The sequence below is a fragment of the Asterias rubens genome, chromosome 13, assembly GCF_902459465.1.
Source record: "Asterias rubens chromosome 13, eAstRub1.3, whole genome shotgun sequence".
Classification (NCBI taxonomy): Eukaryota; Metazoa; Echinodermata; class Asteroidea; order Forcipulatida; family Asteriidae; genus Asterias; species Asterias rubens.
The window spans coordinates 13032615-13051392 of record NC_047074.1 but is presented as its reverse complement, the minus strand read 5'-3'; the positions used below and the strand labels follow the sequence as shown (position 1 = coordinate 13051392).

The 18778-nt window shown below is 39.0% G+C and overlaps 1 protein-coding gene across 1 annotated transcript in view; it reads right to left on the bottom strand.

The window, feature by feature from the left end:
* LOC117298748 (UDP-glucose:glycoprotein glucosyltransferase 1-like) overlaps nucleotides 1-18362 on the bottom strand; it is a 29462-nt gene extending 11100 nt beyond the window's left edge. The window contains exons 1-21 of the mRNA XM_033782068.1: nucleotides 18345-18362; nucleotides 16950-17172; nucleotides 15899-16029; nucleotides 14909-15021; nucleotides 14176-14356; nucleotides 13140-13312; nucleotides 12187-12287; nucleotides 11633-11793; nucleotides 10902-10993; nucleotides 9796-9946; nucleotides 9164-9283; nucleotides 8521-8742; nucleotides 7908-8036; nucleotides 7248-7331; nucleotides 5705-5785; nucleotides 5069-5192; nucleotides 4411-4509; nucleotides 3312-3406; nucleotides 2436-2642; nucleotides 1442-1573; nucleotides 589-827 (exon numbers count right to left, since the gene is read on the bottom strand). Coding sequence (XP_033637959.1) covers nucleotides 589-827; nucleotides 1442-1573; nucleotides 2436-2642; nucleotides 3312-3406; nucleotides 4411-4509; nucleotides 5069-5192; nucleotides 5705-5785; nucleotides 7248-7331; nucleotides 7908-8036; nucleotides 8521-8742; nucleotides 9164-9283; nucleotides 9796-9946; nucleotides 10902-10993; nucleotides 11633-11793; nucleotides 12187-12287; nucleotides 13140-13312; nucleotides 14176-14356; nucleotides 14909-15021; nucleotides 15899-16029; nucleotides 16950-17172; nucleotides 18345-18362 — 2876 coding nt within the window. The remainder of the gene's footprint in view (nucleotides 1-588; nucleotides 828-1441; nucleotides 1574-2435; nucleotides 2643-3311; nucleotides 3407-4410; nucleotides 4510-5068; nucleotides 5193-5704; nucleotides 5786-7247; nucleotides 7332-7907; nucleotides 8037-8520; nucleotides 8743-9163; nucleotides 9284-9795; nucleotides 9947-10901; nucleotides 10994-11632; nucleotides 11794-12186; nucleotides 12288-13139; nucleotides 13313-14175; nucleotides 14357-14908; nucleotides 15022-15898; nucleotides 16030-16949; nucleotides 17173-18344) is intronic.
* Nucleotides 18363-18778: the final 416 nt, after the last annotated feature.

Below are 18778 nucleotides of genomic sequence, written 5' to 3'. Positions count from 1 at the left end.
TGTCTGGGTGCCAGCGGGGGGAAACGTTTTAACTTGTTTTGAATCTTGTTAAAACAAGATTCAAAACTGGGCTTGTTTGTCTGGGTGACTAGGCGTGGCATGGCCTAGCGGTTATTAGCACCCGATTCAAACGCTGGTGTTTCTGTTCAGCAGAGTGTGGGTGCGAGTCCCAGTCGTGACACCCGTGTCCTTCAGCAAGACACTTAACCACAATGCTACCTCCTTCGGATGGGACATAAAGCCGTAGGTCCTGTGTGTTTTGTAACGCATGTAAAAGAACCCAGTGCACTTATCGAAAAGAGAAGGAGTTCGCTCGGTGTTCCTGGCTGTGGCTGCTGTATGCGCCGTAGCATCTTGTAAAAGCTTGTTAAATAATCTTTCTGAAAATTTTAATATACTCAGCGCATTGAGTACCTTGGTTGGTAGTTACGTGTGCTATATAAGACTTCCATATTATAGTAAATACTGAATGTTGAAGCGCCTTCAGCGTCTCTAAGTGACAAGTTTGAGCACTATATAAGAAGCCATTGTATAAGTGTTCTTTGAATATTATTAAAATAAATAATTTGTACTGCTTTGTCTCTCTACCTGTGTTTGTCCTTCCAGAAGACGACCTCTTTACGACCTTCCTGTCTAGAGTTGGAGGCTAGAAGGGCATCGACCTTAAGGGTCAGATCACTCAAGGAATCCCCTGAGGTGCTGAAATGAGACGAGAGTTTCTCCATCTTGGATTTGATGTTCGCTGCCGATGTCTGTAAAATTAACTTCTCAGCAAGGACAAAGTCGTCTTCTTTAAAATGCTCATCTTCAGATAATGGCCCAAAGACCTGTCAGTTAAAACGATTTTTTAATTTGCATTTACTCTTCAAATAAACTCATCATCTTATATGGAGACTGATTTGCGAGAGATGACGAGCTCATCATTATGGTTTCAATACGAGCATAAAAGCTTTACCGATGATGAAGTTCACACTAGAACCATTTTTTCCCCTGTGCAAATATTTCCCTCCGAAATGAACTAATTTTCAACAAAACTGTCTCTGAAAACCTGCAAAAACGCAACAGCTGATTTTGGTTGAACAGGCCAAATATTGGAAAATGTGTAAACTCATTTGAGAACAGCCTTACCACAACTCATGAAATAGTGATTATAGATGTGGCTGGTTTATAATCGATACTTCAGGCTGTAAGGGATTGATTTAGGCATGGTAGGCATAGGTATCATCCACAAGGAACCTGGCTTGCACTATATCTCCGACTTAAGTGCAAGAAATATTTTGAACAATTATGGAGGTTACTGCAAATAATGATTAAAACTTCCTTTTAATTTGTTTTTTGGAATTAACAGGTCTAAGAAACAAAGTCAACCAGTTTTTACAAAGAATTTAAGTTAGAAACCACATTGATTTCAGTTTTGGCTACTTTTGTAGGTACTACTTACCCTTCCATTAGCAATGATGGCCCTCTGTCCAGGCAGCAAGTTTAGAACATTCTCACAAAATGATCTCTGGATCTTCAGGAAGTTGGCTTTCTTGTCCTCAAACTGTTTCAAAAAGTCTTCCATGTTCATTCCCTGTACAAGGAAATATTCAACAATTTTAGTAGGGTGTCATGGCCAAGCGGTTTAAGAGCATCAAATTCAAGTTCTGGTGGTTAAGTCAGCAGAGTGTGGGTTCGAATCCCGATCGTGTCCTTGAGCAAATTGCTTCTTTTCAGCCCAGGGTATACATGGGAAGAAGTTGCAGGGATGTGATAGGATGTTGAAAGAAACCTGGACTACTAGCGCAAAGCGTGAAAGCTTGTGGGTGCAAAGCCTGCTTCCATACATTATCTTTGGTTTTGAAAGCCCTACATGTACATGTACATGTACTTAGCAATATGGGGTGTTCCATATGGTTTTATCTTCATTTTCTTATGAATTTGATCCTAGTTATAAAATACAATAAACCAAAAGTAAAAAAAAAACATTTACATTTTTTTTTTTTCATTTATTCTTTTTGTGTGAGGCCATTGGACACTTTCGGTACAGAAAAAACATTAAAAGTTCACAGATTAACAAATAACTTACAGGGTTTACAGAAGGTAATGGTGAAAGACTTCTCTTGTAATATTCTTCCATGAAATGCTTTACTTTTTGAGAAAACATTAAAACAATATAAATTCTCGATATGCGAGAATTACGGATTTATTTTAAACACTTGTCATAACACGGCGAAACGTGCGGATACAAGGGTGGGTTTTCCCGTTATTTTCTCCCGACTCCGATGACCGATTGAGCCTAAATGTTCACAGGTTTGTTATTTCATATACAAGTTGTGATACACGAAGTGTGGGCCTTGGACAATACAGTTTACCGAAAGTGTCCAATGGCTTTAAACAAGTTTTAAAAACCGGAGTAGTTTCATCCCTCAATTAGTGTTCATACTCGGACTTACATTGACTTCGTAATCCTGGACTTTAGTGTCTCCACGGTCCATACTGAGATAGTTCTCCTCTTTGATGAGTTTCTGGACGAAGAGCTTGGCGTGATTCCGAGACTGGGTCTGAAGGGCCGCTTGGACGGCTCTAGCGAGCCACTGGGAGCCTTTACCAGTTGTGTCTGCGTTAGAGATCAGCCCGATGCGGACAGCGTTGGAGGTTTTCTGTCAATGAATCATGTAATTTGAAGCCAATGAGTAGATTAGATCAAATCAGATTTATTTATTCATCATGAAAACATAAAAAGAGTTTTCCCAGTCTTAAAAAAATGCAGACAATATAAAATGATTAAGGGTACGTAATTAAAACTTTTTTTTAAGAAAGATCGCATAAAAAAACAAGACCACGGAAAAAGGCGAGGGCTAGGTAAAGGCGAGGGTTATCCACCTACCCTTGAACAGTCAGTAAGGATGTATGACTGGGTATCATGCACTTGGCTCGTTGGCAGAATGCACTACTTCTTAAACTTGTTGCCAGAAACACTTTGTTTTGTTTAAACAAATAAACAATTAACGTCTTGGAAACAATGGCAATCAGTTTATTTAAGAAGTCAAGTCATTAACCCCAAGGGAAACTGACTGGGTAAATTTAAATTAATTTGGGGTTGAACAAAGATAAAGTGACCAGAGAAAGACTGGTGCTCTGCAAACTGAGCTACCTAGCCCTTGGTGGTCTCCCTACTTTATAGCCAGCGATCACACACAAGCTTACGATAACAACCAGAGACTTTTCAACTAAAATATAGAGCAATGAAACACCAGGGAAACTTATTACAAATTTCTTTGTTCAACCCAAAACTAGTTTCACCAATAAAGTATAGACATCATTTTCACCATGTATTTGACGGCATTGCTGAACAGGGTCCTGCCTTCTGCGGTTTCCAAGTCACATACAATCCACATGCTAACAGGGCGCAGACTAACATCATCTACAAGGACAAAAAGGAATCATTCAAAAATAAGTCTGCTGAAGGAGTACGAGACATTCCACTCAAAAGATTTCCTTCAAACTTTAAGCATACCATTTTTGACAGATGTTAAAATTTGCCTTGGGGGACAGAAAATTCTTTTTTTTCTTCACCCAGGCACTATGTGTGTAACACTTGTTTCAGACATGCTCTCCGGAGTCGCGCCGAACCAAATTATGAATTAAGTGCATGAAAGATTTGACGTCTGAAAGAGTTAGGAGTGACTGGATGCCCTAGAAGTCAAAGATCGACTGTTGCAGTCATTCGGAACGACTCTGGAGCACCTTGGTTTCAGATGTCAATCTTGTCATGAGCTGAACCTAATGTATTGTTATGTTAAGTTTGCCTGTCTCAAACCAAAATTTATTTGGGTCGACTTAGAGTGGCTCATAACCTATTTTTTTTCCTGGCCTGTCTGGTACTCTTTTTGGTGGCACTAACTGCCTCTAGCTATTAGGCAGACTCCGATCCACTCTAGAATGACAAAGATCAGGGGTTCGAACAAATTTATTTGGGTCGACTTAGAGTGGCTCATAACCAATTTTTTTTCCTGGCCTGTCTGGTACTCTTTTTGGTGGCACTAACTGCCTCTAGCTATTAGGCAGACTCCGATCCACTCTAGAATGACAAAGATCAGGGGTTCGAACCCCACTCGAGTATTATGCCAGTAAGACAAGTACTGATTATAAAAGCTCAAAACACAGATCAGTTTCTGGGTAAAAACACATACATTTGTGTCACATAATTGTTTAAAATATTCTAGGCAATGGAAGCTACCTTCAAGTGAGTTATGTTTGTTCTATTTTTTTCCACATAACTTTGGATCGGTTTTTAAAACAAAACACATATAATATTGTTACAACTTTGTTGAGAAAAGTTTAGTAACTGAAGACGTCTTTCAAGCGATTGATGTTGGGTAATATAAACTGATTTTTTTATAAATATTTTTAGGTCAAAACTCCTACCTCTCTTAGTGAGATACTTCATAGAGTTGGTGATGGACGCCACTTTTTCATTTCTACTCAGACTTTGAAAGGTGGTCAAAGTCAGACTTGAAGTATCGACTAGAAACAGGAAAAACCAAAAATATCAAATGACAAAATTAACACAAAGAGATCACAAATGTTGCCTAAGACACTTGCAAGAAAAATACTACAAGAAATTAAATGCTCGATTTGGAACACCGATTAGAATCAACACTTATTATCTAATTCAGTGGCTCAACCGATAATAAATTATTTTCACTGTCGCCTTCTTAATTATTTGACCTGAACAAGGATACATTTTATAAATGGCATTACAATTGGGGAGCACCAACCTCCGTTTCAAGCATTGGCTGTATCATAGTGCTCCAAAATGCTGTTAATTATTTATAATTTTATTTTCAATTAGAATTTGTTGGGGGGACTTTTTTATGCAAGGCAGTAATTAATGAATTTTTATTGTAATACGGCAAAGATCATGACTAGGGCTTTGGCAAGAATAGTGTTAATAATCTGCAACCGGTCAGGTGGATATGGGTTCATCTTAGAAGTGCAAGTTACTGAATGGTCGAATCGAAATCACTTGTGAAGAAATTCTTCTTGACAAACTCATATGTCTGTCCATCAGACGACAACTTACCTGGTTTTGCGGTAAGATCCAAGAGCTTTGTATCAGCAGAGAGGATTCGTGGATTAAGGCGTGGCATCACATTCGCCTGCGTCATCAAATAATCTACCATTACTGTCCGATCAGTTATCTTACCCTGTATGACAGGGGGGAGAAAAAGGGTGATGTTAAAAAAAAATATTTTTCAGCTGCGCCTCGCATCTGGAACTCTCCACCACTTAATCTTAGACCTTGTCTTTTTTACCACAAAATACAAATCTCCTCTCAGAACTTATCTTATGTCAAAGGTTTTCAAGGACTAATTTAGTTATGTCTGTTTTTCTTGTTTTGGTTTTACTGCGCCTTGAACACCCAGCAATACTTTAATGTCTCTGCCCCTAATTTCACAGAGCTGTTAAAAGGTTGTGTCAAAGATTGGTACATACTCAAAGAATTACTGTGACACTAAGCACGAAAAGCAGATAAGCACAACAAAATTATGCTTACTTGGATTAACAGCCAAAGTACCATATATGCCTGTTATCCTGCTCTTTTCTAGCTAGCGATCATTAAAGAACTTCAACCCTCGCTAGACCAGCATGCACCTCATCCAACAGGTAGCGCTTGGGCAATGGCTATTTTCAAAAAGGTCTACAGTCAAAAACTTACCCTGTATACCGCCCTCTGTATGTCAGGTGTGGCAGTAAGCACTGAAGTCACAACGCTTTCTTCAAACTCTTCAGGCTGCAACTATTAGGGTTAAAATAGAAACAAGAAACTGTTAGGACAATATTAAAGACTCTGGACACTATTGGTAATTGTCAAAGAACAGTCTTCTCACTTGGTGTATCTCAACATTATGCATGAAATAGTTGCGAGATAATAGTGAAGGAAAAAACACCCTTGACACGCTGTCAGATGCTTGATTTCAAGACTTCAAACTCTGAATCTGAGGTCTGGAAATAAATTTGTGGAAAATTACTCCTTATCGATAACTACGTCACTTCAGAGGGAGCCGTTTCTTACAATGTTTTATATTGTCAACCTCTCCCCATTACTCATTATCAAGTAAGTTTTTATGGTAATAATTATTTTTAGTAATTACCAATAGTGTCCACTGCCTTTAGGTCTTTAAAGGCAGGTAGCACACATATCTGCAAGTAAGGCACTCCAGGCGCTTTACGTAGCACCTAATAAGGGTTTACAAGGTGCTGTAGCTCATTCAGCAGCCACTGCCAGAAACACTGGGGCTCAACCCTTCTCTTAGCAATAGGTTAACTGGGATCTCTTACATGCAACACACAGGACCAATGGCTTTATATGCCATACAAAAGACACAATTGTCAAGACCAGGGGTGGATTTCACAAAGAGTTAAAGGCAGTGGACACTATTGGTACCAAAATAATGGGGAGAGGTTGATAATATAAAACATTGTGAGAAACGGCTCCCTCTGAAGTGTCGTTGTTTTCAAGAAAGAAGTAATTTTCCACGAATTTGATTTTGAGACCTCAAGTTCAGAATTTGAGGTCTCGAAATCAAGCATCCGAAAGCACACAACTTCGTGTGACAAGGGTGTTTGTTTCTTTCATAGTTATCTCGCAACTCCGACGACCAATCGAGCTCAAATTTTCACAGATTTGTTATTTTATGCATATGTTCAGATACACCAAGTGAGAAGACCGGTCTTTGGCAATGACCAATAGTGTCCACTGTCTTTAAGACTAGTCTTATCTCGAGTTAGGACGAGTGACTCGCCCTAACTTAGGACTAGCCATACGTTTTTTGTATCTGCTAGGAATTCTTTGTGAAATTGACCCCATGACTCAAACCCACACTCTACTCACAGGCCTCAACCTTTAGCATCAGAGGGGCAAGGCCACTTGGCCTCAAAGGCTCCAAAAAAGAAAGGGGCACCAAGGCCAACTGAAAGGGCACCAAGGCCATTTTCAAACTTGTATTTGTTGAGAACTAGTGTGTGGGAGCGTACGTTCAATGTACTTTTGAATAGATAATGTAATGGAATCAACGGAAAAGGGCACTACGGCCACGACGGCCAAGTGGCCGTAAGGTACGTAATTTTTAAAGGGGCTTCACGGCAATTCGTTGGGGCATCGCGGCAATGGCCGCTGCAGAGGTCGAGGCCTGTTAACTCATCAGAAACACCATCGCTTGAGACTGGTGCTCTTGACCGCTCTGCCATATTTCTCTCACCTGTTTACTTGAGTAAGGCACTCCATTCATCATCACCTGAGGTAAGGAACCAAGCCCAGTCCTGTCAAAATATGTCTTTCCATCCTGCAAAAAAAAATGTTATAATATTTTTTACAAATCCAACAGTAAAAGACAAATTATAAAGCTTACTTCAACAATTGAGTTTAAGAGGAAGCTTTTCAAGAACAATTTCAAAAAATTTCAAAATCTTTCAGTCTGAATCATAGAGCTGCTAAAGCAGAACAAAATTATAAAGACAAATTTCTGCTTAGCAGAAATGACCAGCCACAAATTGTACTTGTGCCACGGTAGTTTGGCGTGTTACCATAATCTTGTAAGTGTAACTTTGGTTTGCTAAGCAATTTTTTTGTGCTTCAGTAGCTCTACGAAATTGTGCCCCAATTCATAGACCTGCTACAGCAGAAAAAGAAATGTTTACCATGATTTTCTGAAACAAAAAGGATACCAGTCACCAATTGTACAAGTGACTAGGTAGCTTCATCGGTAACCTTATTCCGATAAGCATACTTTTGTTGTGCTTAGCCACTTGTGCTCAGCATGGTAAAGAATTGCTTCAGATCTTATAATATTAAAGTTTTTAGAAACTCTACAAAAAAAATGCCAAGGTTTGATATTTCTTACTGAAAGGGTTTTAAATACCTGTCGCCTATCATCGTAGTCGCCCCCTGGGCCGAAGACGTCCTCCAGATCTTCCCCAGGGAACATCTTATTGAAGACAGTCATCAGATTCTCCATAGTCACCTCATCCTCATCAGCCTTGGTTAGAACCTGAAGAAACAGAATCAGAAAGTCAGACCTAGTAAGTTCTTGGTTTCAAGCATAAGAACAAGAGAGATGAACAAAAATAAATAATAATAACCAGTTTTTATACAGCGCTTTTCACACCCGAATGGGGTCTCAAAGTGCTTCCAACATGATTACCCCTCATATAAAACTTGTGCAACAAATAATATGCGCAATTAACCTAAATCAATCACAAGAACCATCTCTACCCTCACAGGTACCCATTTACCGTGGGGTGAAAAGAAGCAATTATAGTTAAGTGTCTTACTCAGGAACACACGTGTCAAGACCGAAAGTCGAACCTAGTAAGTTCTTGGTTTCAAGCGTGAGAACGAGAAAGTCGAACCAAGTTAGTTTGTGGTTTCAAGCGTTGTAGAGGTTTCTGAAGATGCCAATAGTGTCTAGTGCCTTTAAATTTGGTGTAATTTCAACTTCTAAAAGTTTGATTTTTGATTGTTCGATACCCTACCTTAACGAGAAGATCCAATGCGCCAACAGATCCTCTGTCTATCGTAGCAAAGTTGAACGCCCTCATAATGCCGACGCCCACGTCTTCTCTCCCATCCACATCGTCATCGTTGTTAACGACAAACACCAGCCCCACCCTAATCGGAACATCGTTGTGAACGAACATTTCCACCTGCTGGAGAAGCTGTAGGGAACTAGACTGCGTCGGGTCGAACATGAAGATCTGAATAGTTGGGTTTCAAAAAGAAATGTTGATAACAGACAGGGATGTGATAGGCTGTTGAAAAAATAAACCTGAACTGTGAACGCAAAGTGTGTGAGCACAAAAGCTTGCGAAAGTGAACCCTGCTTAAATTAATTTACAGGCATGATACTTCATGGAGGCAACGAAGGCAATTGCCTCCATGCCCCCTGGTCATTGCCTTTGTTCCCTTGAACAGTATAATCAAATCAACTTGACTATTTATTTGTGACGACAGTTTCACGTCGCCGTGGTGATGTGTCCAGAATATATATGTGAAACTGCTGCACGAATAAATAGTAAGTCCAGTTGAGAATACCCCCCCCCCAAAAAAGAAAAAAAAACATTAATAAAATAAACACCCCAACAAACACCCCAGCAAACAAAACAAGGTCCCACTTACCAAATGAAAGACATTTTTGCGCATTTGACGAAGCATTCCAGGGAACATCGGTCGGAGGAATTCCTGAATATTTCCCGGCCAGTGAGAATAGCGATCATCCTTCTCCAGATCATTCATATACTATATATAAAAAACGAATGCAACTTTTTAACCCTCCTACTTTTCGACTGTTTAACTTTAACCACTCTGGTTGTATACCCCGAGCATATGACACCACAAGCATAAAGCAGTGAGCTCACGGAAGTCTTAAAAAAAACTCTCGTTGACCAGGGCCAACAGCACATTATTATTAATTGTCGTCAGCGTTTTTATGTATTACGTATGCTTCAATACAATAACACAATTGAAAAATGTTTTTTAAATACTATTACACAGCGAGGTAAATTGTTAACAAAAATCAAATGAAAGAGAAAATTTGTCTTGACTTTAAAAATAGAGGTGCTATGTTACCATAGGAAACATTGGCAAATTTCATACCTGGACATGACCTGTACTCTGACCTCTTTGTGTAAACGGAAGTAGTTCAAACCTTGCAGCCGTTGTGGTTGCTTTTGGCAATTTGGTACCAGCCGCCTGAGGCCGCTATGGTCTCTAAAATGTTAAACACGTAGAAATCACATCGCTGGACTTACCAAGATGCCGTTGTCCCTGATGTCCACTGCGTACGTACTATCTTGAGAAGCGACCTGTACCATCATCAGCTGGGTAGCAGCTTCACCGCTAGCTCCGAGGGAATGAAGTCCGCCCAGCATGCGGCTCTCTGAACGAAGGAGTTCAAGCAGCCTGGTAGGCAAACAAAGAAATTAAGTTAACATTCTTGATACCACATTAACTAGGCACTGTCACGATTGTTGACCAGTTTGTTTGACCTTCAACAGTGATCGATTTTAAGAGATGTTAAATTTGCATCGGGGATAAAGAATATATATATATATATATATACTGTTTTCTTTACCCACACACCGATGTGTGTTAGCACTGTATACTCAGTACTTTCCCTCGAGTCCTGTGAACAAATATCACAGGCATGTTAATCGGGTGGGATTCGAACCCACGACCCTTGCAAATCTAGAGAAGTGTCTTACCAACTAGACTACCGAGGTTGCCCGGTAGCTAGAGGCAGTTCGAATCCTATGTTTTGGCAGCGGGTACCGCAACAAAATTAAGAGATGTTAAATTTGCATCGGGGATAAAGAATATTAATTTTGTGATCGATATGTCTTATATTCATCTTCGTTGATGGCATCAAAACTGATGCTTCGTGGTTGGCATGATGGAACGCCGTGAAACGTCTTGTTTTGCCAGTTACAGTCTTCACTTGATCCAACTATCTGAGCATGGGTCGTCCTGGCTTTCATCTTCCTTCACATGGTTTGGGTATTTTTTTTCTTCTTGTTACCCACAGATTGACATTAAACTTACACAGTTTGGAGATAATGATGGTTGAAAGCTTCCCTTAAGAGGTGCTGTAGTTTTTGAGAAATTAGTAAAACAAGTCACAGAAATAAGTTACGTCTCCGTTTTTGTATAACACCATAACTGGTTATTACGTTTTACATGCTGAAAGAATTTTCGTCACACTATAATATTTGTAATATTTTGAGGGAAACTTTCTACCATCACTATCTTCAAACTGTGTAAGTTTAGTGTAAGTCTGTTGACGTTTGTTTCTTTTCTTGTACAGAAAGTACACAAACCCTTCTAATTGTTTACAGAAGACTTGAAAAGATTCACTTACAAGAAGGGTTCTGCGACATCAGTATCAATGATGAGACCATTCAGCATCATAACCGTATCTCCTGGTGCAGTTCCATAATTCACTTCAAACACCTTTAGATTTAAAAACAAAATAGTTATTATATTAACTACAACTCTTCTTTTAAGTTTTGTTTCATAAAAAGAAAAAAAACATTCCCGCTTATACCATAATACTTTTTTCACTTTGATATTGTCAGCAGTTTACTTAAAGCCATTGGACCCTTTCGGTACAGAAAAAAAAACCCACAGATTTACAAATAACTTACAGGGTTTACAGAAGGTAGTGGTGAAATACTTCACTTGAAATATTATTCCATGAAATGCTGTACTTTTTGAGAAAACAGTAAAACAATATCAATTCTCGTTAACGAGAATTACGGATTTATTTTAAACACATGTCATGACACGGCGAAACGCGCGGATACAAGGGTTGGTTTTTCCGTTATTTTCTCCCGACTCCGATGACCGTTTAAGCCCAAATTTTCACAGGTTTGTTATTTAATATAGAAGTTGTGATACACGAAGTGTGGGCCTTGGACAATACTGCTTACCGAAAGGGTCCAATGGCTTTAACAAAGGCATGCTGGCCAAACAAGTATTTTACTAAGCTCGAGAAATTACTGAGTAAACATTGCTAACTCACACTGGTTTACATTGGTAAAACCCCCCCAAAATATTCTTCTTTATCCCCGATAATTTCCAGCTATTGACCTTTTGGTTTTCTGTGATCTCTCTCTTGACCTCGTCTTTGACCTGTGTCTTGACCAGTGAGCTGGCGAGTATCGGGAAGTTCTGACTGATGTCCCTGAGAACCCCGAGGGCGTTACCGACCGGAGTGGACAACACTCGTTGAGCCGCTTGGAATGAAATGGCTGAAAACAAACACAGATGAAACGTAAATCAATAATTGTTAAATAATATTAAAATTTAAAGGGTTTTGATATCTTTTGTAGATCAAGTTTTTGGCGATGACATAAATCCCTACTCACCGTGAATGAAGATGTACATGTACGTAATATGATTTACCTGTAGAAGTTTCAGCTCCATAAGCAGTCAAGTTTTTGAGAAATAAATTAGCCGATCTAAGGGTCAAATCGTTAGGCCATTAACTATTTTTTGCACACAAAAACTTTACCGTAGGTCCCTTTGGTTGGTAAGCAGTTTGCAACAGTTAATTATATTTTCACAACAAAAATAAAGAATTATAAATTTATTTGTTGGGGCTATCCCTCATACATATTTATAAGCAAATACCCTTCTCTTACTTTGTAGCTGCCATGCTTTTAGTGGAACCATTTTCCTGGTGCTCTCCAAGAGTGAGGTACGGAAACTGTTAAGGTTATCCATTAAGTCTGGGTGTAACTCCCTGAACACAAGAATGACACAAAAATTACAAAATTTAATCTTCACACAAATGTGGAGTAATCTTGCATATCCACACGCTTCATGGAGAATATTTCTCTTTTGTCAACTGGTTGTGCAACCCTTATGCTAACAAAAAAAATTAATTATTGCTTAAATTTTAACGACCTCATGTTTTGTCGTTTGAAAACTAGCAGTGTCCATCTCATCGGCCTGTAGTAAAAGACCCTGCTCAATTCAAGGTGTGAGGCACTACAAATTTTGACTTGAGATTTTTGTTAAAGCTCCACAGACTGTCTTGAATCGTAGTAATAACAATAACAACAGCTAGTTCCTATCAAGCGCTTTTTACACTAATGCATGCGCTTCGCCGTGGTCATTGGTCATGCAAAATGTGCAATCCTTTTTTCACTTCTTTGTCGTGACCTAAATGGCGGATCGATCTCCTTTTTTCTTAAAGCCATTGGACACTTTCAGTAAACAGTTTTGTCCAAGGCCCACACCTTCGTATATCACAACTTCTGTATAAAATAACAAACCTGTGAAAATTTAGGCTAAATCGGTCATCGGAGTCAGGAGAAAACAACGGGAAAACCCATACCTTGTTTCTGCATGTTTTGCCGTGTCATGACATGTGTTTAAAATAAATCTATAATTCTTGTTAGCGAGAATTTATAATTGATTTAATGTTTTCTCATAAAGTAAAGCATTTCATGGAATAATATTTCAAGAGAAGTCTTTCACCATTACCTTCTGTAAACCCTGTAAGTTATTTGTAAATCTGTGAACTTTTATTTTTTTGTCTGTACCGAAAGTCTCCAATGGCTTTAAAGTTGAGTTTTTTAAAGTTACTCACTTGAGTTTTGAGAAGACGAACCCCTGTACTTCATCTGGAGCATTGTCATCCTCGTCGTGTGATTGGCTCCCTCCCTCTTTGACCTCCGTGTCATCTACAGCTTTGTACTCGGTGCTCTTTATGGCTAGCTCTACACCGTAGCCCGACAGGCGAACTTGCCTTTTAGACTTGTCCTGCATTTGCAAGACGTGAAGTTGAGTAATAATAATAAAGACTTGTAATGCGAACAAATTCACCCTGCTGGGTGTTCAAGGCGCAGTAAAACCAAAATCTAAACGAAAGGAAACAGACGCAACAACATTTGTCCTTGAAAACCTGGGACATAAGATAAGTTTTGAGAAGAGTTTTAAATTTCGTGGTACAGAGACAAGATAGGACTAAGTATTAGAGAGTTCCAGATGCGTGACGTAGCTAAAAACAAAAAGACCTGAAGTGTTTTATTATTTGAGTGACAAAATTACCTCTTTTTCAAAAACTATGTTACTTCAGAGGGGGCCAATTCTCATAATGTTTTATACTATAAACACCTCTCCATTACTCCTTACCAAGTATGTTTTTATGATAACAATTATGTTGGGTAATTACAAATAATGTCCAGTGCCTTTAAAGACACTGGACACTATCGGTAATTATTGTCAAAGACCAGTCTTCTCACTTGGTGTGTCTCAACATATGCATAAACGAACAAACCTGTAAAAATTTGAGCTTGATTGGTCATCGGAGTTTTGAGATAAATATAAAAGAAACAAACACACTTGTCACATGATGTTGTGTGCTTTCATATGCTTGATTTCGAGACCTCAAATTCTAAACTTGAGGTCTCGAAATCAAATTCATGGAAAATTACTTCTTTCTCGAAAACTACGTCACTTCAGAGGGAGCCGTTTCTCACAATATTTTAATTTTTATACTATCAACCTCTCCCCATTACTCGTTACCGTGTGAGGGATTATGCTGATAATTACTTTGAGTAATTACCAATAGTGTCCAGTGCCTTTAAAGTAGACAACATAAGAAATCTAACTTGGTTTTTCACCTTTACATAATGTCTCAGGACATATTGCACAGTTCCAGCATTGGCCGATTTCTTAAGTTGTTTGTGAAAGTGTTTCATCTGCGAATCCAGGTTGCCGATATGTCCGTACAGAATCACCACGACTGGGTTGTTTTCAGATCCAGGATAGCTGTGATCCACTTTGTAAACATTTGGCTTGGGTCTGACGGGAAAAAAATATATAAATAAACAAGTGCAGATGATGCAAAGCAAAAGAGAACAAAAAACGCAAAAACCAGAAGAAAGAAGAAACATTACATGCAAACAGAGAAAAGCTGGGTCTTTACGGTCATTTTAGCAAGGGTAAGACCAGCTAATTTCCCAACAGGAGTGGGCAGTTTCTTCCATACATGCCTTAGCTGAGGCAAAGTGACAAGAAAAGTCCAGCCACAAATGCCAATTACTTGTCTGGCTGAAACTTCACTGGCCTGGCGCTCAAATCCAAGCCTATGGCCTGCAGTCCAGTGTTAATGGACCATTCCGGCTTTCCACTAAGCTCCGCCCACCGCGCACGTGAGCAAGACACCTGTATGAACACTCCCAATGACATTCTACACGATTCTGCCGCGCGTGCCAAATATACGTGCACGCATGACCGAGTTTGTCCGACCACAATCATTGCTGTGATTGGTCAAATGGGTGAACGCGCACAGTTTGATTGATAGGCCGGATCGGTCCATTTGGAGCCATGGTACTTGCAATCTAATATTCTTACCTATCGTTTGCCGAACTAATAAGTTTATCCAATTCCTTCAATGAACAGGTTATATCACCATGGACATCAACAAATGTATCACATCCTTGTGGTGGCGGCAGGTCTTGAGCAATCTGAATAAGCGATAAAGAAAACGATCTTTTGTAAGATTATTTACACCTGCTCAGGAAAATAAAACCTTCGGCAATGTAGTAGCCACAGTGGATGGTGCCAAGAACTAACAAATTTCGCCCAGCACTCTACGTAAAATACACCCTGTTCTGCCCCGTACAGATTTCCAACAGATTGCACTTCAGCAATGATGGCCCCATATCTAAACATGAATTATTTTGTTAAATCGCTCCGCCCTTGGTGGACTAAATTGGATTGAGAGCCCACCACTAAAATTGATCTAGCTCCAAAAATTACCTTGGATGTAGCAAATATATCAATGTTATTTTATATATCAATGACGAAACAAAAATTGCTTGAGATTAACGATTACAAGATCCGCAAAGACTTACTTAATATTTATATGTAGTTCGTTCGGTGTCTTTGTAACAAAAAGTGTTCCCATGATTTTGGCTGTGCACAGATACTGATGTGATTTTGTTTTATCCACATAATTGGGATAATAACAGCCTTGTTTTCTGTCGAACACCTGTTTATGTCCAAGTGTCTTCTCATAACTGTCTGTCTTTGTTGTATGTCCGTCCATAGGCAGGGGAACAAAAGCTGTTTGTTTAAAGTTCACTTTTATATCACTTTTGTAAAAAAAATACATAATGAGTAGAGTAGATGGCCTTAGCTTTCGATCCAAATCGGACCTTCTTCAGAGGCATATTAACAAGTTCATGTACAAACAATGTGTAAAATATATCTGTACATGTAGGCGTAATGTCAATTTGATTATGACATTTTAAATTTCTTTATTTTGAATTATTATACAGCATAAACGTAAGGTTACAACTCCAAAAGTAAATCCGTTTTGCTGCAAACTTCATGTCGTACCTGATTGAACATTTCTATCCTTGGTGAATGCGAGTGAATGGACAACGTCAGCTTGAGTAGGTCCGTCTCGGTGTCACTCAGGAGACGACCGGCAAACTTCAACACAAAGGCATAGTTACTCTCGTCTGTCTCTGTAAAATGATAACAACAATAGGAATACTCACAATAGTGACTTCTTATATAGCGCGCATATCCAACGCTCAGTGATGCTCAAGTTGCTTAAACATTCAGTATTTTCCTGCAAGGTATGGGGACTAGGTTGAATAATGACACCATGTAATGGTTGACAAGGTGCTGTGGTGCAATATGTTGCCAATCAGACCCGGAACACCGGGGTGAACCCCTTCTCTTTTTGATAAATGCACATGGGATTTGTTCTTGAATGAGACATAGAATGTCTCCTTCTAAGGGTTAGGAAATACAGGGATGTCGAAACATAGAAATGTCAAAACATAGGGGCGTAAACATTTCTAACAGCCAATTCTATTTTCTCATAATCAAAGTGTTCACCACAATGTGTTGTTTAACGCATGTAAACGAACCCAGCACACTCATCGAAAAGAGAGGGGGTTCGCTCCGGTGTTCCTGGCTAAGGCTGCTGTATGCGCCGTAGCACCTTCTAAACCCTTATAGGGTGCTAAATAATTAGGTCTCAGAATTCATTACTTCAATAACCTATCTCTCTGAAAGTTTGTTTATACATGTACTTAGCGCCTTGAGTGATCGTTTGGTTGAAACATGCGCAATATAAGACTTTGATATTATTATTATTAATCTTAATGTACCCACAAGTGAAAAGTTCTATGTGTTTTTTTATCTGTGTAGTTTAGTTGTTTTATATTTTTGTTTCATCCAGTATGGGCGGGTTTTGACCAACTCAAAAATAATGAACCCAAATAAAGAAAATTTGTGATCAGGGGGTTTCTCAAGGTCAGGGAGTCCAATCAGCACACCGATTTTTATTTCAGTCTGTGACTTTCAGGTCCAAAAGCATGTTGAATTGTGACTTGTCACAGAATGACCTTGATGTCAAAGTTCATGTTCTTCTTACCCCCAACATCGGCTGCCTTAAGCTCGGACAGTGAGTCAACAAACGACCAGAAGCTGTTCTCCCCTTTCTCTGCCAGAAACTCACTAGCCTCCGACACCAGCGGTGTGGCTGGCCATTTAGCCTGTAGTGACACTGTAATGGGCTTAGACTTGATGGCCGTGATACACGACGGCTGCAGCAAGACTAGCAACAGAGCTGAGCAGGCTTTGAAAATGGCCATACCCTGTACAAAAACAAAACAATATTAATATCAAATCATGGTGGCTATAATAAAAACAAATTAGCTTTTAACATCCTGGTACTTTAGTCTTTATCGCAGAAAGTAGCCCAAGTAAAAAAAGAAACATGTTTAGTGTCCCCGCCCGGATCCGCCTCCTCCTTTTTTTTAATGATTTTTTTTTGTAAATGGAAAAAAGGGATGTATTTTAACGGTCTCATCAAGAAAATACTTTACTTTAAAAATGTGTCGGGCAGTCACTCTTTGTAATGTAAATTATTCCAAGCCCTTTTAATTACATTTATTTCATTGTTATTACTTTGGTTACTTTTTTATTTACTTATCACACGACCGTGCACAATCGACTAGTCAACAGCACAGAATAAAAATTAAGTATTTTTTTTTTAAACAAATAATTTACGGGTTGTTTCTACTTGATGTTTACTCTGCAAAAAATGAATGGGAAAAGTTTCCGTATGGCGCCACCACTTTTTCATTTGAAATAAAATAATATAGTATCTAATTTACCTGATTGATATATCCCTTTTTGTAAAAATGAGTGAAAAAGTGGTGGCGCCATACGGAAAGTTATCCAATGAATGGTCTCTTTAAAGGGTAAAACTTGTTCCCAAAATAGCGCACTGTATTCCTTTTTCAAACTTTTGATGACAGATAATGTCAAAATTTTGAAAAAGGGATACAGCGCCCAGTTACTGGGTCCAAACATGCCAAAACACAACCAACAGCAACCAAAAACCAAGTCTTGTTTGTTGTACTGTACAATCTCTGGGTCTGAAAAATTATGAGGGAATTTTTTTTTTCAATCGGAGTCGGAGGGCAAGACTAAAAAAGTAAGAGTGCCCGACTTCACCATGGATTTTACCATACCGACGGTGATCATTTCCAACCAACACTGACACAGTCACACTCACACTCACAGACATCGACATATTATGAGACTCAGTCAGACACTTTTTGCGACAGGCAGGGCAATTTTCCCGGTTCAGAAAGCTGAATTAACCCTCAATTCACTTCGGATTTTTATTCTTCGAAATTCCATAGGAACCCTACGCTTCTAAAATTAAAATCAAGTCATCATAAATGATAAAACTAGCCCTGGTCACAATATAAAATTGTGATTTCGACTGACAAACGATGATTTTAATTATTTTACTCACATCTATGGAGGCCGCCATCTTGAAAGTGTAAATCACACACCGAGCGTTTTGATTGGTCCACGTTGTCGGTGCAAACTTCTTAGTCTTGTTTCAAGATCCAAATGCCACCGCTCTAACAATAGTTGCAGCAAGAGTTTGATTTCATTTTATTGTGGGTTACTGATTCTAAAAATGAGTGAACGAATTTCATTTTACCCAATCTAATGCGTTTGATAAATCTATATAACTATTATTTTGTAAAGACACTTCAAAATGTGGTCGTGTATAAGAGCGTTTTCAAAGTAAGCAAGTCCAGCAGAGGGCGCCCTATACATTTTAAATGACTCCGATTCTTAAAGGCATTGGACACTATTGGTAATTGTCAAAGACCAGCCTTCACAGTTGGTGTATCTCAACATATGCATACAACAACCAACCTGCGAAAATTGGAGCTC